This window comes from Oncorhynchus tshawytscha, linkage group LG07, assembly GCF_018296145.1.
Source record: "Oncorhynchus tshawytscha isolate Ot180627B linkage group LG07, Otsh_v2.0, whole genome shotgun sequence".
NCBI lineage: Eukaryota > Metazoa > Chordata > Actinopteri > Salmoniformes > Salmonidae > Oncorhynchus > Oncorhynchus tshawytscha.
Genome location: NC_056435.1, coordinates 10,048,950 through 10,073,173, shown reverse-complemented (window position 1 = coordinate 10,073,173; position 24,224 = coordinate 10,048,950). Strand labels below are relative to the sequence as shown.

The 24,224-nt window shown below is 43.6% G+C and overlaps 1 protein-coding gene across 1 annotated transcript; it reads left to right on the top strand.

Annotated features, from left to right (window-relative positions):
- The first annotated feature begins 182 nt into the window (after positions 1-182).
- On the top strand, positions 183-23,964 carry LOC112253786 (protein FAM207A). The gene is made up of 6 exons (XM_024425773.2): positions 183-516; positions 780-900; positions 11,389-11,457; positions 16,236-16,404; positions 22,989-23,057; positions 23,300-23,964. Exons 1-6 carry the CDS (start codon positions 328-330, stop codon positions 23,427-23,429), a joined length of 747 nt encoding a protein of 248 aa, XP_024281541.1. The 5' UTR covers positions 183-327; the 3' UTR covers positions 23,430-23,964.
- The last annotated feature ends 260 nt before the right edge of the window (positions 23,965-24,224 follow it).

Here is a 24,224-nt window from a genome sequence, read left to right as displayed (position 1 = left end):
AGATTCGATTATGGATGTATATATACAAAGATGACATACATATGACATTTTATCATCTTAATAATTTAGATACATGGTCGTGATTTACTTCACCCATTTTGTTTTCTTGTAGGCCTATTTTTTTTTTGCCCACTCCATCAGTCACTGCGGGACTTTGTGAGGAAGAGGCGGAAATATAGTTTGCACACAATTGTTCTCCCCGGTCACATATCACAGAGACGCACATTTTGTTGTCAAAAGATTTTCCACGTTGTTAGCTAGCTCGAGCATGAATGTGGCTTCGGAGACAGATCGTATCTTTATTGAACTCAGTAACTAAAAGGCAGTATGGTTGGAAAGATAAAGCGTGTCCGTGAAAAGCTTCATCAGGCTGCGGTTAAACTTGACAGTCCACCGTCCGGTGGCGCAAGATCCACAGATTTAGAAAAGGCACCGATTCCAAGTGGTTCATTCATCTTCGATGTAAACAAAACAAACAATGCACAGTTGCACATAAAGAAGGATGAAAACGCGAAGGTATTTTATCAACACATAATTTAACGTTCGCTTGCCAACTGCGTCTCTTCTAGATGGTTTAGCTAACGTTGGAGCTAAAACTATTGTTAGAACAGTTAGCTAGCTAACAGTTATCTATTTCACTAGCTAGCTAGGATCATAATGTATACATACATGTTCATGGGATCAACCTAGCTGACTATAGAGAAATGACTTTGAAGTGTGTTTTTTTCCCCTCCAATATATTTATGTTGGGTGTCAATGTGGATGTTCTCTTCCAACAGACCCCACTGAGTTCCTTTCCAAGAGGAATCTTTGCTGGCACACACATCAGCCCTGAAGCCCTCGTGCAAACTCTGAAGTTTGAAGAACCATCCAATGACACTGTTACACCTGCACAGAAAGGTAAAGACACTTTGATTGTCAAACCAAATATTTAGCCACTTAATCAGTGGAAATCTGCACGAGAGTACTTCTCTGTGTGTCTCAACAACGAACCATATTCTACCTTCAAGTACATGCATTTCATTTTCGTGACGTTTTAGCTCCCCCAAACGTCCAGGAGACATTGTTTTATTTCCAGCAACATCAACCAGGCACATAGTATTTTTCTGAACACAATATGTTATTCTCTTCTACCACAAGAGGGCAGAAAATACAAAGGAATCACTTGACGGCAAGTGACTTGTGATGTGACGATGGCAACAGCTCAGTCTATGCAGTATATTGCTTAGCGATGGCAACAGCTCAGTCTATGCAGTATATTGCTTAGCGATGGCAACAGCTCAGTCTATGCAGTATATTGCTTAGCGATGGCAACAGCTCAGTCTATGCAGTATATTGCTTGGCATTGGTATAACATTTGTAATGAAGAAAAGTAAGTAGGATGTTAACCTATAGATAAGAAACGATGCGCCCGCCAACCTCTTCCCTCTTGAGACCTAGGCTCTTTTTGAATAAGCTCAAGCCCAATGTAAGTCAGTCAGAGCAGCTTACTCCAGCTGCAGTGGCAGAGCTGCAGCAAGAAGCCCGTCTTCCTTGTTAGACAACAGAGGACTGGTTCTATTTATAGCCGCTCTGCAGCATAAATAGTTAATGCACGAAATCAAGGTTCTGTTCAGTTGCCTGCATCAGTGTTCCTCCCAGACTAGATGAGTCGTGGCACCACTGACGGACACAGAGGAGGCTGGTGCTGCAGGGTGTAGTTCTCTTGGTCGGGTACCTCGCTGCGGCCCCATGGGAAAGCATCAGGTGTTCCTGTCCCTTGTGTATTACAGTGTAGCAGTGATTATGTCGATACACAGCGTGTAGTAGTCTGCCCTGACTCTTTGTCAGAAAGACTGTCAAGAGAGCTGCGTTAAGTGTCACTTTTACTGTTTGTCTTTCTCATCAAGGTTGTTCCAATGTCTTGTTGTCTCTTGCTTGTTTAGGCTTTTGTCTGTAGTGCATGGTGGGAGGGGTGTTCAGGGGTGCCCGGTCCCTGGCTGGCTCGCTCGATCTCTGGAGATGGTGTCTGGCTGTTCCCTGTAGCTAGTGAGCAAGGATTTAAATAGCTTCCGTTTCTGCATTCTGCTGTTTCTTTCCTCTTCTTGCTCTCTTACTCGCTTGCAGACGCACACACACTGCTAACGAGTACTCCGTCTTCAGCCTTTTCTTGCGTCAAAACTAACAGGGTGTGTTAATACATTGGATGTGTGTGATCTAATAACGGCGGGTATATTTAGCTATGTCTATTGATTAGGCTAACTAATTAAAGCAAGTGATTTCCTGGCTGATGACAAGTGTATGAGATAATAAATTTAAAAAAGGACAGGGCAATGAGATGCAGTATTCCATCTGTTGCCATGGTGAAATGTTTGTCAGCGTGCTCTTGTTTTCCCAAAACAGTGTCTGTATATTGGCCTCTTTGTGAAATGGTAACTAGGTTCTGGAAAGCAAAATCTAATTTGACACTACATTAGTGGGAAAGGAAAATTGAGGCGATATAAGTAAGGGTTCATTAAGAATGCTGCATTTCATTCCTGTCCACGGAAATGGTACGAATTGGATTTTTTCCCATCTCATCTAAGCAGACAGACATTGAGAACTGTAGGCTCTTCTAGCTGTGAAAGCTGCTGTGATTAAAGCACTGCCTCCTTCTACACATTAACAATGAGGGAACGGAAGGGCGCCGGCGTAATAGAGAGCAATTATTTTAGCCTACAGCTTATCACTTCAGCTAAACGCTGTCACGTTGTCGTGTTAATAGGGGTTTTTCACCTGAAGGATCCCAAATTCACTTTCACTGACTCTACTACATTAATATTACATTTATTTTGGTTCTTCTTCGCGATCACCCTGTCCTCAGCGGTGTCTCTCTGCCCACAGGGATTAAAGCCCCTCTGGTTTCTGTTTGGGCATCTGTCCAGCTAGCCACTCTACTTTGCTATGCTGTTAATTATAAAATACTCTGTTCTCTCTGCCGGAGCAGAAAGAAGCAAGCAAATGCTGTGTGTGTGTCATGTCTTTTCATCCGTTGCCTGTTGTAGGTCCCCCTGGGGGCTTGTATCCGAGCAGATATAAACTCTTATCTGCCACTTTTAATTCGATTGATTTAATTAGTATTATTATGCACACTTACTGTTGGTGCTTGGCATATTTGTTGGCACTTTGTGTGTGCATGTTTGTGCGTGCCTTTTTCCTAGTTAAATAAAGGTTAGATATTTTTTTTTTTTTTTTAACATTTCCCATCCTGACTTTCAGTCTCTGCAGTTGATTTTCTTTTAGGCCTATTCAATTGCTTTAGTTCATAGTCTTCACCAGGGCTCTACGCTGACATTTAAAAAAATATTATTTTACAAGGAGCATGTGTACACCTAAGTTATACAATTTAGGAGCACAATTCAAAATATTTAAGGCAACAAGCTGTTTTCTTTGTAGTAATGGTGCAAGTGTGAATCTGCCAGGACGCCAGGTCACACAGCAAAATATCTAGGCTCATATGCGAGTAAAACGGTCGCACTGTAGAGCCCTGTTCACTTCCATGTATTCTGTGCTACGTGCGTCTTGAACAGAACAATCTCTGTTTCAAAGAGCAGAACTCCTTGCTGCCATACCACGGCGTGATGTTAAAAGCGATGACTGCGGCAGTTGATCATTCAGTGACCACCTCTGTTTTGACAAAGAGCCCTCTTTTGCACTTTTAATAGGGGATATCAGTATCTGAGCCGGGACCCGGTGAAACCACCTCTTTATCTTGTTGTCAGCGCCCCAAAGGCACTACCCCTCCTCTCCTCCACCTAACAGAGAGCTGCCTGTCAATTAAGCCAGAGAAAAGGTGGAAAGCAGAGAGGCTAAGCGGGGGCAAACCCAAGCAGGAAAGGAAATATGGAATTCTCCCAATCACTCACAATAAAGCCTAATCAAGTTTCACGTTTTTGTCACGTGCACTAGTACAGTGAAATTCCTTTCTTGCGATCTCATCGGTGCTATCTATTTCACTGTGTGCTGAGAACCCAATCCTCTCTGGGGGAACAGGGAGGACCAGGGAGGTGGTAAGTAAGTCTCTCTTACCCCACCACAAACGGCCCCAGGTCGGGTCGGGCTTCACCCATCAGCAGTTCAGGACCAGGGCTGTCAGGGACGGGGATGCAGCAGTAGTAGCGATGCCTATCTGGCCCCTGTACCTCTGCTGTTACAGCAGGACAACACATTTGTTGTCGACACTGCGGTGGCAGATTAAAGATTGGACCTGGCAGGAAGGAACTGGCCTGTGATGAAAGTTGGTGTGTGTGTTGCTGCTGGAAGAGCTGTATCTGAGCCTGGGCTGAAGATTCACGTAGAAATGAAAAGAGAGCGCTGAAAATACTTTCGCTTGGTTTGATAATTTCTCCGCCACCATGTTTTGGCTTGAGATAAACTCTGTGATATTGAAGCAGTTTCCGATATAAGGTTAGAGATTTTCGGCAAGGATTTATTAGTTGCAGTGATATACCCCGGGGGTTAAGAATGACCCTGATTTGTGATGTGGGGGCTGGGTCTTGTCCTGACTCATCAATCGCCATGGCAGCAACAGCAGTGTGGGTGGCTGGGAATTGGTGAGGTCATCCTGTCAGCGAGAAGGGAGTAGGTAACTTCAGTAGATCTAGGTTGTGGTTGGGTGTGGCCCAGTTGGTAGAGCATGGCGCTTGGACCACCAATTATCGTTGGTTCCATTCCCGCTGGGGCCTCCCATAAGGAAAATATATGCAAACCTGACTGTAAGTCACTGGATAAAAACATCTGCTAAATGGCATATATACAGTGTATATGAGGTTAGTTGGAGTCAGTGTCACACTGTGTCTTTTGTAGTAGTGATGGGGGGAAAAAATCGATACAGTTACATATCGCATGTGTATATTATTTTGGATGATATTGTATCGATACTTTGACTCGAAAGTATCAATTTTGAAAACTATTGTGCTAGGTAGAGTTACCCACATGAAAAAAAATACTATAGTATACTATGGTATAAATTAGAGGTCGACCGATTATGATTTTTCAATGCCGATACCCATTAATCGGACGATTTTAAAAAATGTGTATTTGTAATAATGACAATTACAACAATACTGAAATAACACTTATTTTAACTTAATATAATACATCAATAAAATCAATTTAGCCTCAAGTAGATAATGAAACATATTTAATTTGGTTTTAACAATTCAAAAACAAGTGTTTGGAGAAGAAAGTAAAAGTGCAATATGTGCTATGCAAGAAAGCTAACGTTTCAGTTCCTTGCTCAGAACATGAGAACATATGAAAGCTGGTGGTTCCTTTTAACATGAGTCTTTAATATTCCCAGGTAAGAAGTTTTAGGTTGTAGTTATTATAGGACTATTTCCCTCTATACCATTTGCATTTCATTAACCTTTGACTATTGGATGTTCTTATAGGCACTTTAGTATTGCCAGTGTAACAGTATAGCTTCCGTCCCTCTCCTCGCTCCTCCCTGGGCTCGAACCAGCAACACAACGACAACAGCCACCACATCGAAGCAGCGTTACCCATGCAGAGCAAGGGGAACAACCACTCCAAGGCTTAGAGTGACTTAGACTTCACTCAAAGAGTGAGTGATGTTTGAAACGCTATTAGCGCGCGCTAACTAGCCAGCCATTTCACTTCGGGTTACACCAGCCTCATCTCGGGAGTTAATAGGTTTGAAGTCATAAACAGCGCAATGCTTGACGCACAACGAAGAACTGCTGGCAAAACGCACAAAAGTGCTGTTTGAATGAATGTTTACGCGCCTGCTTCTGCCTACCACCGCTCAGTCAGATACTTAGATACTTGTATGCTTGTATGCTCAGTCAGATTATACGCAACACAGGACACGCTAGATAATATCTAGTAATATCATCAACCATGTGTAGTTAACTAGTGATTATTATTGATTGTTTTTTATAAGATAAGTTTAATGGTAGCTAGCAACTTACCTTGGCTTACTGCATTTGCGTAACAGGCAGTCTCCTTGTGGAGTGCAACGAGAGAGAGGCAGGTCGTTATTGAGTTGGACTAGTTAACTGTAAGGTTGCAAGATTGGATCCCTGAGCTGACAAGGTGAAAATCTGTCTTTCTGCCCCTGAACGAGGCAGTTAACCCACCGTTCCTAGGCCGTCATTGAAAATAAGAATGTGTTCTTAACTGACTTGCCTAGTTAAAGGAATATTTAAAAAACATATAATTATTTATTTTTTTAATCGTCAAAGCGGCCAATTTAAAAAAAAATAATAATAATAAATACAATAATGTTCCATTATTTATTTGAGGCTAAATTTATTTTATTGATGTATTATATTAAGTTAGAATAAGTGTTCATTCAGTATTGTTGTAATTGTCATTATTACAAATACATCGCAAAAAATCGGCCGATTAATCGGTTGTGGCTTTTTTGGTCCTCCAATAATCGGTATAGGTGTTGAAAAATCATAGTCGGTCGACCTCTACTTTCAACCTTGTAGATAGGGCAGCAGGACAGAGTGGAAAGCAGGCCAATGCAGCAGCACACTCACCCAGCATGAGCACTTTTAACCATGTTAGCTGGAGCATAACTCCGATATGGAGGACATTACCTCAATGTAGATTATTTGTCAAAGTGAATCATTCCACTTGGCATAATTTCAATGTTGAATACTATTGTGAAAGCTATTATTGGGACAGTCCATACCAGTGTTGGGGTCCATTTCAATTCAGGAAGTACGCTGAAACCACAATTCAAATTATTCCCAGTGCGTTTCAATGAAAAAAAATTGATCTGAATTTGCTTTACTTTCGAAATTGACTGGAAATGAAATTGACCCCAACCCTGGTCCCATACCATAATGGATGTTTGCATAAGGAGAGAAGCTGTAGGATGTTTTTAATAGCCGTGGATAGGCGAGGAGGAGGCAGGGGAATGACAAACAAACACTATATGAATTCTCTCACTTGTGACTTACTCCCACTGTCCCACACTGACAGTTTCATTGCCGCAGAATGATATTAGCTACGACCACACAACCCGGACATCCCTGCCAGCTCCCCCTGCCAACCGCGCTGCCCACTCCTCTCCTTTAGTTCTTTTCCCTTCCTGCTATCGTTAGTGGAGAGTCATTCCCCAACAAATGTAGGCTGAAGAATTGATTTGCCTCTACAGCGTGGGCACTGTGTATTGTATTATCATAACATGATTGGAAATAGTTCTATCCTGCCTTTCCTCCTCACTTTTGTTGATAAGTCAAATCCATTTCTAACACATTACAGTACCTATTGAAATACATTCTACAAGGCAGCTAGATTCAGAGATGGACTGGCACAGTACAGATGTATTAATAGTCATTAGGGGGGTTCTTATGTCCTATTTCACACATGTAGAAGTGTGTGTTATACACGTGTGAATTGGACATACTGTTTTCTTTGTTGTATAACAGAACCCCCCCCGAGACACCCTCTGAGAGTGGGGTCATAGCCAGTAACATAGTAGCTACACTCAACCCAGTACAGTGATTAGGACCCCAATGGCCAATTGCAGCACACTCGCACGTTCCCATGTGTTTTTAATGTCTTTCTGTTGTACCAAATATCTGTTTTTCGAAATGCAACGTGAGGACTGTGTTTTCAAAGCTTACGTTTCAACTGGAAGTACCTTAAAGCTAGAATCCTTAATTGCTACTTCCAATTTTGGACTTGATATAATTAATGACATACCCCGTTGAAGAATATAACTTATGCATGCCTTGTTAGCTTAGTTCAACGATCATACCCCAAAAATATAAGCTTGTTTACTCCAATGTTTGTAAAGAGTGCAAATGTAAACAAACACTGGATTGCCTGAAAACATGGTTAAAACAAACCAAGAAAAATGATCATGGATGGTCAGGCCTTGCATCCCTAGCTCCGTCTATGAATTTGAGAGTGGTCACATTTTCTCCAGGCCCATCCCTCAGCGTTTTACAAAAACAGAGGCGGGTTGCAACCCATGTCACTGCCTCGTACCACCTGTCCGTAGGCTATATCCAACATTTTAACAGAAGCTCATCTGCGTCATTAAATGAGATGCTATTGATCGGGGAGGTGAAGGGAGTGGTGCCCCATTAAACAACATCTCCAGGCTCTCCGTGTCTGCTCTGCACAATGCTGTAACCTCAAGCTGCCATTCAATGATTGGACGTTTCTAATTGAACACTAATGATAGATACGACATCTACAAAATGTCATGGTAATGATGACGACGTGATTCATCTGAAAAGGTCTGGATGAATAGACCTAGTTATTGATCCATCGTCGTGGTTATTGTCATTGGCAGACGAAAACAACATCTATCAAAACGAAACAGATCTACTTTGTTCAGTTTGACAGGAATAACATATTGTCGCTGAATAGGCAACCACAAAAGTGCTGTACGAGCCTGTTAAAATGAGATCCCAGGGTACAATGTCGCCTTTTCGGAGATGATGCATTGTGGCACTGTGTGTTGACATAAGGAAAATGAGAGTAAGAAAGGTCTCTACTAGAGATGTTGCGGCGTGTAGCATTTGGGTCCCATTGAGTTCCACTTTACCGATCTCTCAGACATGTCAGTCAAGGACTGCGGCGTTGCTAATTACAAAGCCAATTCCATCAGTAGGCTCTATTAGCTATATACAGTTGAAGTCGGAGGTTTACATACACCTTAGCCAAATACATTTAAACTCAGTTTTTCACAATTCCTGATATTTAATCCTAGTACAAATTCCCTTATTTTAAGAATGTGAAATTTCAGAAAAGTAGTAGAGACAATTATTTTTTACATCTTTTATTTATTTCATCACATCCCCAGTGGGTCAGAAGTTTACATACACTCAATTAGTATTTGGTAGTATTGCCTTTAAATTCTTTAACTTGGCTTCCCACAATAAGTTGGGTGAATTTTGGCCCATTCCTCCTGACAGAGCTGGTGTAACTGAGTCAGGTTTCTAGGCCTCCTTGCTCACACACATTTTTTCAGTTCTGCCCACAGATTTTCTATAGGATTGAGGTCAGCGCTTTGTGATAGCCACTCCTATACCTTGATTTTGTTTTCCTTAAGTCATTTTGCCGCAACTTTGGAAGTATGCTTGGGTTCATTGTCCAGTTGGAAGACCCATTTGTGACCAAGCTTTAACTTCCTGACTGATGTCTTGAGATGTTGCTTCAATATATCCACTTAATTTTCCTTTCCTCATGCTGCCATCTATTTTGTGTGCACCAATCCCTCCTACAGCAAAGCACCCCCACAACATGATGCTGCCACCCCTGTGCTTCATGGTTGGGATAGTGTTCTTCGGCTTGCAAGCCTCCCCCTTTTTCCTCCAAACATAACGATGGTCATTATGGCCAAACATTTCTATTTTTGTTTCATCAGACCAGAGGACATTTCTCCAAAAGGTATGATCTTTGTCCCCATGTGCAGTTGCAAACCGTAGTCTGGCTTTTTTATGGTGGTGTTAGAGCAGTGGCTTCTTCCTTGCTGAGCGACCTTTCAGGTTATGTCGATATGACTCGTTTTACTGTGGATATAGATACTTTTGTACCTGTTTCCTCCAGCATCTTCACAAGGTCCTTTGCTGTTGTTCTGGGATTGATTTGCACATTTCGCACCAAATCACGTTCATCTCTAGGAGACAGAACGCGTCTCCTTCCTGAGTGGTATGACGGCTGCTTGGTCCCATGGTGTTTATATTTGCGTACTATTGTTTGCACAGATGAACGTGGTAGCTTCAGGCTTTTGTAAATTGCTCCCATTGATGAACCAGACTTGTAGATGTGTACAATTTTTTTCTGGGGTCTTGGCTGATTTCTTTAGATTTTCCTACGATGTCAAGCAGAGGCACTGAGTTTGAAGGTAGGCCTTGAAATACATCCACAGGTACACCTCCAATTGACTCAAATTATGTCAATTAGCCTATCAGAAGCTTCTAAAGCCATGACATCATTGTCTGGAATTTTCCATGCTTTTTAAAGGCACAGTCAACTTAGTGTATGTAAACTTCTGACCCACTTGAATTGTGATTTAAGTGAAATAATCTGTCTGTAAACAATTGTTGGAAAAATAATTTGTGTCATGCACAAAGTAGATGTTCTATTCAACTTGCCACAACTATAGTTTGTAAACACGATATTTGTGGAGTGGTTGAAAAACGAGTTTTAATGACTCCAACTGTATAGGGCCAGGCTGCAACACGGACACTTAATTTTCCCAAAGTCATGGAGCAGCGCATCAATCCTGTTTCTCTCTCTTTCGTCAACAGAGCGTGAAATCACAGGGATTGATTTTTTAAAATATATTTTTTTAAAGCACACCACAAAATACTGTCACCTGCCCTGTCAGATATCAAGGTCATGTTTTGTGTTCAAAACAATTCAACCGCTGTACTGTAGTTTTAAATGAGTGATTTGCTTTTCTTTACCAACTCCATCTCATTTTCTCTCTCTCAAATGTGTACGTTTTCCACTAGACACTCCAGTGATATGGTAGACAGTGACCATATGCGTACTGCCCAGCATCTGTTATTTGTCATTGCGCTACAGCAAGCAACTGTCTGTGTGATAACCTCTGCTCTTATCGCCCAGTGTCAGTGATAGCGCTTTCTTTGTCAGGAAGGGCAGAGATGGGAACAAATGCTCACACACACACACACACACACACCACTGGGGCTACCCTAAGCACAGGGGGCCCTCAACTTGCTTGTCCCAATTACTGAAAATATTCCATCCCAGGATGTTTTTCTAAAGAGGGGAAATAGATAGATATAATAGGTAGTGTTTTCTGTTCTCAACCCCCCCTCCGACGGTATCTCTCCCCGTTCTCCATGCCTTTGAACCAGGAAGGACATGCCACATGTCCTGATCTAGCCATATCTTCTTCTGAGGTGCTCACAACAATACTGTGATTACTTTCTCCCGTTGGGCTTACAGTTTTACGGGCTTTTCTTTTTCCTGTCCAATCAAGCTCTCGCTGGGAAATGTCCATTTTTATGCCCCAAACTCAAATCTGTTATTATAATTCTATTCAACTGTGAATTATTTATTTTGCAATGGGAACATTTTTACTGGTTCCATTCATCTTGTGGAAAAAGACCTGCCACATTTCAATTTCCAAAGCATTTAAAAAAAGTTGCCACTCTTCCTTTATCGTTGATGAATTGATTTGAATGTTGGTGAATTGAATTGAATGTTGGTGAATTGAATTGAATGTTGGTGAATTGCTTTGAATGTTGGTGAATTGAATTGGCGTTGAATGATATTTTCTATTGTTGATGATGACCTCTTCACATACATTGTGGGTACCCTCATGGGTAAGTTTTCTCTTATTGAATGTGTGAAGTATCAGTGTAACATTGTGGATGCTCACTCACTCACTCTGTCTGTTCACAGCCCCGGAGGAGAAGAAGCAGCAGACGAAGAAAGAGAAGATGAAGGAGCGACGAGACAGGTGGCTTAACAGTGAGTATTATCATAACGTAACATAGATCTGACTCGTACTGTTTCTCCTATTTGACTGGTCTGTGACCCACGGACACCTTTTCCTTGTCAGCGGGAGTAAGGCACCCTCAGAGTTACACACAATCGGGAACTTTATTGGCAGGAACGTATGTGACTAATGTGGTTCTGTACAAAGTGAGATGATGAATGAATATACTGTCTATAATAGACATATCATGATACTGAATGGTTAAGCAGATACAAGAGTAGTAATAATATGGGCCGAATAGTGGTACTCACTTCTGCCCACACACCATCACACATGTCCACTTGAAGAGAGACTGAGTAGGTTTCTGAGCAGGCAAGAGGACTGTGTCCGGTTCCCTAGCAACCACCAGATGCTAGCAACCGGTGGCCTGGTCACAAAGGTCAATAGGAGATTGGGGAGCCAGTTCATGACGCCTTGATCCCTGGCACTGTTTGGGGCCTGGGTGGAGTGAGCTTCATTAAGTGATAAGACTCACAGGCAGGGGACTCCGTAACAGATCAAATGTTATTTGTCACATGCTTCGTAAACAACGGGTGTAGACTAACAGTGAAATGCCTACTTATGGGCCCTTCCCAACAATGCTAAATAGAAATAGCGTATGAAATTGAAATAAAATAGCACAAGGAAAAAATAGAAAAATAATAACTCAAAGAATAAATACACAATGAGTAACAATAACATGGCTATATACACAGGGTACCCAGTACAGAGTCAACGTGTATGGGTACGAGGTCATTGAGGTAGATATGTGCATATAGGTGGGGATAAAGTGACTAGGTAACAGGATAGATAATAAACAGCAACAGCAGCTTATGTGCTGAGTCAAGAGGTTTGTGCAAAAAGGCTCAATGCAGATATTCCGGTAAGCAACTGGTTAACTATTTAACTAACAATTTAGCCGTCTTATAGCTGGGGGGGGGGGTAGACTCTGTTCAGGGTACTTTTTGTTCTAGACATGGTGCATCGGTTCCGCTTGCTGTGGAGAACAGTCTGTGACTTGGGTGGCTGGAGTCTTCGACACTCCTTAATCCTGACATTGGGGCGCTCTCCCAAAAGAGTTTGATTTTATCAAATGTAGGATTATGCCTATTTGTGTTCAAAAATCAAATGTTTGAAAGGCAAGATATAGATGCCTTCAGGACATAACAGCATTAGGTCGGTGCGATGAGGAGCTCCATCCCCACTGATCTCTCCTGAGAACCTGAGGTCTCTGCGCTGCGCCAGCCCGCGACAGAGCTAGCTGTGTTGATGTATTTACAACCCCTTTTTAAAGCTACAGTCTGGCATTTGTTAGCCAGCACACCAGCAGCCCTCTGAAATGACCATTGAACAGATTCCCAGATCCCAGATTGCGCTTTTAACACCACCACCTACTTTTCTAGAATTGTGATCACTTAGTAACCCAATATGCTGATCCAATCAATTCTCTGTGTAGCACAAGATGTCTCCTCTGTGCATATCATTAGGCTCTAATGATTCTTTTGACTCCGTCTGAAATTAGAGACAGGCTGCGAGCCTCAGACCTCTGCAGTTTTCGGAAATTAACAAGGAGAAATAGAGAAAGAAAAAAATCGGATAATTGCTTTTCTGACGTAGACCAACTGTATTCCAGGAAGAGGCAGGGCTGTCTGTATCTGCAGCATGGGGGTCCTCTGGATCTGTACTGATGAGGATGTGCAAAATATGTGTTGACGAATAAGGGTTATTATTCTGACTGTATATTCCACAGAGGTGATTTAATGCCCCATGTGTTCCTTCATTTAGCCTAAATAAGAGACGGAAGTGGCAATTCAATCAAGCATCTAGCTACAGTTCTACACAATCTGGAAATAGCCTAAGGATTAGCCTAAATGACATGAACGGCGAATAATTTATCAGCAGACATTTTAATACCTTTCAACACGTCCTGTCTATGATCTGGTTGTATCCACCAAAGTCAGAATTGATACTGAAAGCCATAAAGTTTAATGCGCCTCAATTTTCACCTGTTCACAAACTGTACGTCTGTACCGATGACATCTGGTTTGAATATTCCTCCCTTGCTCTGATCACAGTATTTGTTCAAGTCTGTGGTGATGTCGGATTTAGTGTTTTGCCGCTGATATGGTCACAGTCAATTACATGGGCAAGTCTGCACATCAGAAACCGTACGGCTCATAGTCAATCATAACTCATGGCTGAAATGGATGGGATCAACACCACTCTATGATGAAAGCCAAAAGGCCCAAACCACAATGCTTTTAACCATATGTTTTCAATCTCAAGAGAAAGAGATTGTCCTCATACACGATATAGTGTATACAAAAGTATGTGCACACCCCTTCAAATGAGTGGATTTGGCTATTTCAGCCAAACCTGTTGCTGACCGGTGTATAAAATCAAGCACACAGCCATGCAATCTCCATAGACAAACATTGGCAGTAGAATGGCCTTACTGAAGAGCTCAGTGACTTTCAACTTGGCACCGTCATAGGATGCCACCTTTCCAACAAGTCAGTTCATCTAAATTTCTGCCCTGCTAGAACTGCCCCGGTCAACTGTAAATGCTGTTCTTGTGAAGTGGAAACATCTGGGAGCAACAAGTTCCAAACTGCCTCTAGAAGCGACGTCCGCACAGTAACTTTTCATCGGGAGGTTCATGAACTGGGTTTCCATCCGAGCAGCCGCATACAAGCCTGCGCAATGCCAAGCGTCGCCTGGATTGGTGTAGTGCTCGCTACCATTGGACTCTGGAGCAGTAGAAACGCGTTCTCTTGAGTGATGAATCACGCTTCACAATCTGCCAGTCCGACGGACGAATCTAGGTTTGGCGGATGCCAGGAGAATGCTAACTCTGACTGCGAGCCAGGCCTAATTGTCCAACCTCAGTGCCCGACCTCTCTAATGCTCTTGTGATAAATGGTCCTTCCCAGAAGAGTGGAGGCTGTTTTATAGCAGCAATGAGGGACCGACCCCATATTAAATGCCCATGATTTTGGAATGAGATGTTTCACAAGTAGGTGTCCACATACTTTTGTTCATGTAGTGTATAAATGCCACTCTACAAAGGGTTATAGTTAATCTTGGTAAGGCTTGTTGTGGAGGCACATCTTTGACATACAGTAAGTCTCTGCTGCTTGTGCCATGATGGAAACATTGTAACCTTCCTGAAACATCAAACAAGAAAAGCGTCAATACAGGATTAAGATTGAATCCTACTACACCGGCTCTGATGCTCGTCGGATGTGGCAGTGCTTGAAAACTATTATGGACTACAAAGGGAAACCCAGGCGCAAGCTGCCCAGTGACGCGAGCCTACCAGACGAGCTAAATGCCTTTTATGCTCGCTTCGAGACAAGCAACACTGAAGCATGCATGAGAGCACCAGCTGTTCTGGATGACTGTGTGACAACGCTCTCGGTAGCCGATGTGAGCAAGGCCTTTAAACAGGTCAGAATTCAGATGGATTACCAGGACGTGTACTCAAAGCATGCGGGGACTAACTGGCATGTGTCTTCACTGACATTTTCAACCTCTTCCTGACTGAGTCTGTAATACCTATGTGTTTCAAGCAGACCACCATTGTCCTAGTGCCCAAAGAGGCGAAGGTAACCTGTCTAAATGATTACCGCCCCATACCACTCACGTCAGTAGCCATGAAGTGCTTTGAAAGGCTGGTTATGGCTCCCATCAACAGCATTCTCCCAGACACCCTAGACACACTCAAATCGAAGACTGCCCCAACAGATGACGATGAAACAGGCTATAGGGAGGAGGTCAGAGAACTAGCAGTGTGGTGCCAGGACAACAACCTCTCCCTCAATGTGAGCAAGACAAAGGAGCTGATCGTGGACTACAGGAAAAAGTGGGCCCAACTGGCCCCCATTAACATCGACGGGCCTGTAGTGGAGCGGGTCGAGAGTTTCAAGTTCCTTGGTGTCCACATCGCCAACGAACTAGCATGGTCCAAACACACCAAGACAGTCGTGAAGAGGGCGCGACAATACCTTTTCCCCCTGCAGGAGACTGAAAGGATTTGGCATGGGTCCCCAGATCCTCAATGTTCTACAGCTGCATCATCGAGAGCATCCTGACCAGTTGCATCACCGCCTGGAATGGCATCTGACCGACCATAAGGCGCTACAGAGGGTAGTGAGTACGGCCCAGTACATCACTGGGGCCAAGCTTCCTGTCATCCAGGACCTATATAATAGGCGGTGCCAGAGGAAAGACCATAAAATTGTCAAAGACTTTTCTCTGCTACCACACGGCAAGCGGCACCAGAGCGCCAAGTCTAGAACCAAAAGGCTCCTCAACAGCTCTACCCCCAAGCCATAAGACTGCTGAACAATTAATCAAATGGCCACCGGACTATTACATTGACCCCCCCCTATTTCTTTTACACACTGCTGCTACTCACGGTTTATTATCTATGCGTAGTCACTTCACCCCTACCTACATGTACAAAAGACCTTAACCAACCTGTACCCCCGCACCCTGACTCGGTACAGATACCCACGGTTTATAGCCTCATTATTGTGTTACTTTTTATCATTTTAAAATGTTTTTTTACTTCAGTATATTTTTACTTTAGTAAATATTTTGTTAACTATTCTTGAACTGCACTGTTGGTTAAGGGCTTGTAAGTAAGCATTTCACGGGGCTTGTAAGCATTTCAGGGCTTGTAAGCAAGCACTACACTTGTTGTATTTGGCGCATGTGGCATTTAAAGTTTGATTTGATTTAAATGCTTTTTTTGTGTGATATTTAGAGATCAGCTCCATCAAGCTGGCCAAGGAGCAACAAGTGGCCCAGGCTAAGAGGGCAGCCATGCCCGTTGTGGGTGACATGAGGCCGCTGGCAGACGCCCTGCCAGAACTCTGCCAGCTCATCCCCTCCACCACCAAGACCTCCAGGAAGGCCTCCAGAAAGAACCGTGTGTAAGTACATATCCCTGGGGAACAACTCCAACAATGCTATGATTTCACACCATCCTCTTTTTCCTCACACCCACTGACTGTTCTTACAGCTGTTGGTTTGTCTAGCAGAGCCTTGTTTCATCCATGAAATGGGTCATCATTTTCTTTACCACCATGTCATGTCATAGGTTCCATTTTTGTCACTCTGTCCTCTCCTCACCCTGTCCAACCCTTTGTCTGCCTTTTGTCAAGTTGAGTTTATCCAAGTGAATTTCAATCCTCTGTTTTAGTTCTTTCTTAGCATTTTTGTCACAGGAATACATGAGCTCATAATGTCCCAGTGTTTAGTTGGGTCTCAGGGGCCCCTGGTAGCAGGGGCCAGCCCAGCAGCAGTGCTTCAGGATGCTGTCACTGGGTTTAATGAGCCATGTTACAGGAATGACCTGGATGGACATTCCCATATATTTTCCACACAGTACATTATGACAGAACCAGAGTGCCACAGCACACAATACTCCCCTACCTCTACAGTATGGCCTTCAGCACAGTTAGCCAGGCTTTAGTAAGTCGTTTTGAGGCGTAGAGGACGGATGTGGCAAGGTTGCAAGATAATAAGGGAGCAATTGACTTCCGTTCAAAACAGAGGAAGAAGGAAGAGGACTGGGGTGTATTCATTAGCTGGATTCCATTGCAAAAATGTTGGTCTTTCGCAAAACATTTTGGTCTTTCACAAAACCTTTCTATTAGACAAATGCAGGTAGGTCCCTCCCCGTTTCATTCCCTTTGGTTCCTAGAGTAAACGCTAAACACACCAAACGTTTTGCAATGGAATTCGACTAATGAATACACCAGTGGTGAGATTATGCCGTAAAATGCACTAAATAAGAGGGGAAGAAGCCGCCTCCCAACGGCGCTCCTGCAAGTGAATGAAGTCTGATCTCGTTCTGAGGACATTTCAATTGTGCATTATACCATTCCTCTTTGGTTTCTGGATGCTTCCAGGGTTATTTATTGCAGTCAAATTCAGCTCGGGAAAGCCTCAGTGGAGCTTGTTTATTGTAATGGGCAGTTTTTCAATCAGTCATAAATGTCTGTATGACTTAATGCCTTGGAGCCAATGCCTTGCTTTTGTTTTTTTAATGTGCTTACAGCTCTCTCTCTTTCCCTTTCTCTCTCTCGCTCTCTTTTTTTCTTTCTGTCTCGCTCCTTCCTGTCTGTTTCTATCTGTGTCCCTCTCCCTCTCTCTTCAGCTTAAAGATAGAGTAAAACAAGATGGGGGCTCAGCGGAGCACACACAGGCCTACCTCCTAATTGTAACTATCAGACTCAAAAAAAAAAAAAAGCAATGCACCATATAGGTTGTATAAAAGGGCCCTTTAGACTGTTCCAATACATGCAATTAGCCTCGTGGCTCTTGCAAAGCCTTCCATCAGAGTCCATGGAGACACGGTTGCTAGGCAGTGGCGAGGTTAGCTCCCTTCTCACAAGTTAATTTTCCCAGGAGTCCGAAGTAGCAGGCGCTATAGAGAAGATCGAGAACAAGTCTCGGAGAAAGGTTATTTGCTGGTGAAAGGCAGTCTTTTGATGAAGACCAGGAGATGGATGTGGCGAATTGCTTTTGAACCCGTTTTTGACATGCCCGTTGTATATTCATACAAGGAAGTAACGTAAGGCTTAATACTGTTCTGTCAGGCTGACATATGGATGTATTTGAAGTGTGAAACAGGGATCCTAACATAAGCCAAAGGCCAGAGATGTCAGCAGTGACTATAAGTGTGTGTGTGAAGTGTGAACAAGACCGGCTTATGACCGCCAGCTGTGTGACACTGGAATTCCTCCCTGACTGAAGTTATAATTTTGGAATTCTCCATAGAGTAGATCAAACGGGACCAGGCAGATCATGTTAAAGGAATGGAACGTTTGTTCTTTTTCCATTCCGATGATTTTTGACCTGGCTCGTTGCGCTCTAGTGACTCTTTGGTGGGCCGGGCGCCTCCAGGCTGACTTTGGTTGTCAGTTGAATGGTGTTTCCTCCAACACATTGGTGCAGTTGGTTTTCCGGGTTAAGCGGTCTGGTGTTGAGTGCGGTTTGGCAGGTCATGTTTCATAAACAATTAATGAACATGCACCTGTGGAACGGTCGTTAAGACACTAACAGCTTACAGACAGTAGGCAAGTAAGGTCACAGACCATAGTTATGAAAACTAAAGAGGCCTTTCTACTAACTCTGAATAACACCAGAAGAAAGATGCCCAGGGTTCCTGCTCATCTGCGTGAACGTGCCTTAGGCATGCTGCAAGGAGACATGAGGACAGCAGATGTGGCCAGGGCAATAAATTGCAATGTCCGTACTGTGAGACGCCTAAGACAGTGCTACAGGGAGACAGGACGGACAGCTGATGGTCCTCGCAGTGGCAGACCACATGGAACAACACCTGCACAGGATCGGTACATCCGAACATCACACCTGCAGGACAGGTACAGGATGGCAACAACAACTGCCCAAGTTACACCTGGAACGCACAATCCCTCCATCAGTGCTCAGACTGTCCGCAATAGGCTGAGAGAGGCTGGAATGAGGGCTTGTAAGCCTGTTGTAAGGCAGGTCCTCACCAGACATCACCGGCAACAACGTAGCCTATGGGCACAAACCCACCGTCGCTGGACCAGACAGTACTGGCAAAAAGTGCCCTTTAACGAGTCGCGGTTTGACTCACCAGGGGCGATGGTCGGATTTGCGTTTATCGTCGAAGGAATGAGTGTTACACCGAGGCCTGTACTCTGGAGCGGGATCGATTTGGAGGTGAAGGGTCCGTCATGGTCTGGGGCGGTGTGTCATAGCATCATCGGTCGCATCATCGGACTGAGCTTGTTGTCATTGCAGGCAATCTCAACGCTGTGCATTACAGGGAAGACATCCTCCTCCCTCATGTGGTACCCTTACTGCTCATCCTGACATGACCCTCCAGCATGACAATGCCACCAGCCATACTGTTCATTCTGTGCTTGATTTCCTGTAAGACAGGAATGTCAGTGTTCTGCCATGGAAAGCAAAGTGACCGGATCTCAATCACATTGAGCACGTCTGGGACCTGTTGGATCGGAGGGTGAGGGATAGGGCCATTCCCCCCAGAAATGTCCAGGAACTTGCAGGTGCCTTGGTGGAAGAGTGGGACAACATCTCACAGTAAGAGGCATATAATGTAGGCTAAGTAAACATATTAAGTAGCATTGTTTAAAGTGGCTAGTGATATATTTTCCATCAATTTCCATTATTAAAGTGGCTGATGGAGTTGAGTCAGTGTATTGGCAGCAGCCACTCAATGTTAGTGGTGGCTGTTTAACAGTCTGATGGCCTTGAGATAGACCCTCTGCCTTACGGTTGTGGGCAGAGCCATTGCCGTACCAGGCGGTGATACAGCCCGACAGGATGCTCTCGATTGTGCATCTGTAGACGTTTGAGTACTTTCTCATGCGTTCTCATTTCGAAGCCAAACCTACCACGGGTGTGTGTGGCCCAAGAGCTATACTTTCATGTCATCCAGCAAATGTAAACACCTAGAGTTTGCTAAACAGCATTGGCGCTTGGATTGGAACCAGTGATTTGGTCAGATGACATGACAATTAAGCTCCTTGGCCACGCACACGAGGGGTGGGTTTGAAATGAGAACGCATGAGCAGAAAAGATCCCCATACCAACTGTATAATATGCTGGTAGATGTTTGTGTTATGGGCTATTTTCTTCCACTGGTCCTGGGGTATTATTTGTTAGACAAAATCTATTTCTCTGTGCAATTGCATTACTATAAATTAAGACAATTTCCTTTTTTTTAGCATACAATATAGATCAGTATTTGAATTATTTACCTCACCTTGTGAGCAAAACTTTTTAGCGGCCTCCCTCGTGACGGCGAAGAGAAAAAAATGTATGTTTTAAGTTTCCTGCAATTCTACACATTTTGTCATGGGTTGGATGCAAATGTTTGCAGTTTTTAATATCATAACTGATTATGAATGGATCCCAACCCGGTCGGTAATTCGACCATGCTTACTACAAGTTTAAATAGCTGGCCACTAGACTAATTGACCAATCACATTTTTTGGGGTTGACATGGGCAAGTTGAGTGACTGATGCACAACCAACTTTTGAAACCTTGTGCACCTTGTGTATTCTATTCTAACTCTCAACAATAAGTTGATATCTCGCCACTGAGGTTTTTTGTTTGTTGTTTAAATTGTTCCGCAGGCCTACAAAAAGGGGTACGGCCCATGGGCCGCCAGTTGCCAATGCCTTCAGGCATTATTGACTAACTAGCTCTTCAGCCAACACATTCACTCTTCAGTTGCCAACGATATCAAGTTCTCAGTTGTGTTCCATCTGTGTTATTATGAGAAGAGTTGATATTTATGATGATAATATTTGATTAATTCCCGCGTTGAACTCTTGTAGCTGTCCTGTCCTGGATGGACCTTTTTAGACTAGACTGTGTGTTTACTGTAGCTCCACAAGGCTGTTTTCACCTTTGACCTTTGGCTTCCCCACTGCCTCCAACTTAGCTGCAGTTCCCATGACCTCTTTTGCTGAAAAACACATTTATTTGGATTGAAATAGTTTTAATTCGCAAGCAAGTCCGTGTCTACCCCTTTTCACTCTTGTCTGTCAAACGTGTCACAACTCACAAGAGCACATGTTTTGTCCCGTCGTGCCCTTGTTATGTCTTTGCTGATGTGTTTGGTAAACTCAACATCCATTTTGCCATAGAAAACAAGGTTTTTCTGTTACATCACAACTTGGCATGGTTAATTGTTGGACAAGGCCAGAATGGATCAGCTCAGTTGGCCTGCCTCCATCTCTGTCTGTTATTAGTAAATGAAATACTCGTCTGTCTGGCCCCAGTCCTAAATAACTAAACACATACAGGAAAGTCCTAACTATGGCACTGACTGGAACCATCACACATGAATAGCACATTGTGGTCCTAACTACCATTTAAAAAATATATATATATATACACTGCTCAAAAAAATAAAGGGAACACTTAAACAACACAATGTAACTCCAAGTCAATCACACTTCTGTGAAATCAAACTGTCCACTTAGGAAGCAACACTGATTGACAATACATTTCACATGCTGTTGTGCAAATGGAATAGACAACAGGTGGAAATTATAGGCAAATAGCAAGACCCCCAATAAAGGAGTGGTTCTGCAGGTGGGGACTACAGACCACTTCTCAGTTCCTATGCTTCCTGGCTGATGTTTTGGTCATTTTTGAATGCTGGCGTTGCTTTCACTCTAGTGGCAGCATGAGATGGAGTCTACAACCCACACAAGTGGCTCAGGTAGTGCAGCTCATCCAGGATGGCACATCAATGTGAGCTGTGGCAAGAAGGTTTGCTGTGTCTGACAGCGTAGTGTCCAGAGCATGGAAGCGCTACCAGGAGACAGGCCAGTACATCAGGAGACGTGGAGGAGGCCGTAGGAGGGCAACAACCCAGCAGCAGGACCGCTACCTCCGCCTTTGTGCAAGGAGGAGCACTGCCAGAGCCCTGCAAAATGATCTCCAGCAGGCCCATGTGTCTGCTCAAACGGTCAGAAACAGACTCCATGAAGGTGGTATGAGGGCCCGACGTCCACAGGTGGGGGTTGTGCTTACAGCCCAACACCGTGCAGGACGTTTGGCATTTGCCAGAGAACACCAAGATTGGCAAATTCGCCACTGGCGCCCTGTGCTCTTCACAGATGAAAGCAGGTTCACATTGAGCACATGTGACAGACGTGACAGAGTCTGGAGACGCCGTGGAAAACGTTCTGCTGCCTGCAACATCCTCCAGCATGAACGGTTTGGCGGTGGGTCAGTCGTGCTCGCCAGAGGTAGCCTGACTGCCATTAGGTACCGAGATGAGATCCTCAGACCCCTTGTGAGACCATATGCTGGTGCGGTTGGCCCTGGGTTCCTCCTAATGCAAGACAATGCTAGACCTCATGTGGCTGGAGTGTGTCAGCAGTTCCTGCAAGAGGAAAGCATTGATGCTATGGACTGGCCCGCCCGTTCACCAGACCTGAATCCAATTGAGCACATCTGGGACATCATGTCTCGCTCCATCCACCAACGCCACGTTGCACCAAAGACTGTCCAGGAGTTGGCGGATGCTTTAGTCCAGGTCTGGGAGGAGATCCCTCAGGAGACCATCTGCCACCTCATCAGGAGCATGCCCAGGCGTTGTAGGGAGGTCATACAGGCCACACACATTACTGAGCCTCATTTTGACTTGTTTTAAGGACATTACATCAAAGTTGGATCAGCCTGTAGTGTGGTTTTCCACTTTAATTTTGAGTGTGACTCCAAATCCAGACCTCCATGGGTTGATAAATTTGATTTCCATTGATCATTTTTGTGTGATTTTGTTGTCAGCACATTCAACTATGTAAAGAAAAAAGTATTTAATAAGAATATTTAATTCATTCAGATCTAGGATGTGTTATTTTAGTGTTCCCTTTATTTTTTTGAGCAGTGTGTATTTTTAAATTTTTTAACCATAATCATTCCATATGAAATCAATCACTTTTTGACCATCTTTGTCATTTTGTCTGTCCCTCTCAGGCCAGTGAAGAAGAAGCCGGAACCAACAGACTTCAGCCTGATGAAGCCAGCACAAAAACGCAAACTCCTGTAAGACCTCACATTGACCTGTACCCGACCATGGCCAAACCACCACTGATGATCACATGTCTAACTTGTTTTTCTCCATGAGAAAATGACATGAAGCTTAAATGTAAATGTTGTCCTGCTGATTATCAGCGCAACCAAGATAATAAACTGCCCATCTGCTGTTTACTTTTACCATTATTATGTCTCTCTTATTTTCTATTTTGTTAGTACCGTACGACCTACGTGTTTTGTTTTGATCTCAGGGAGAGTGAGACCAGTCGGTTTAGTGAAGCTGTGAAGAACCTGGCACACAGCAAGACTAACCCTCTGGCAGCTATTGGTGAGCATCTGAGGAAGAGACTGAAGCAGGAAGAGGAGCAGGGGCCTAGCTAACCTGTTCGACTGGAGGCGCCATTTGGATCTGCAGTAGAGCAGAGACAGGGGGTCGTGTTTGAGATCGACTTACGCTGCAGTCGGCAACTGCAGACTGACTGACTGATCTAGAAATAACCTTGCATCCTATATAACTACTTAATATTATTTGTCGATCAGTCATAAATTGATGCTTTCAAACACGGCTATGGCACAAGAAAGACCCTGCCTTTTATTTAAGGGTGATGCCTGTATCCCTGTGGCCAATCTACCAAACCTGCCAAAATCAATGGGCTCTTTTTGCTTGAAGTGGTTTTGGTCATTGTGCACTATACCAGTAAAACATCAGAGGACTTGCAGGTTGTCTGAGTAACGGCAAAGTTCACAACGCCTAATTAGATCATGACCCAGTTCTATAGAAGTTGAAAATGAATAGTTAAGTTTGTGGATGAGGGAAAAACAAACTGATGTTGTAAATGTTAAGAATAGATCTGTCATCAAAACGGTATCTCTTCCACGTTTTCTTTTTAAGCAATATTAAAAATGCAATACAGTAGATTCAAACTTGCCTTCCATTTTGTATAACACTGCGTATGCGTCACGTCTTTGATTTATTGGTGAATATGAATTTAGATTCAGATCGTGATGGATATGGACCGTGGAAGGTTCCAGTTTGGAAGCCGTGTTCCGAATACATTCTATTCAAACTGCGATCTGCAATCCTGAGGCTCAGAACAGCAGCATATCCATGGAAACCAACCGGTCATATCAATGAGCATAAGTAGCAACAGGGGTGTGCCACGCAGGTCCAGAAAT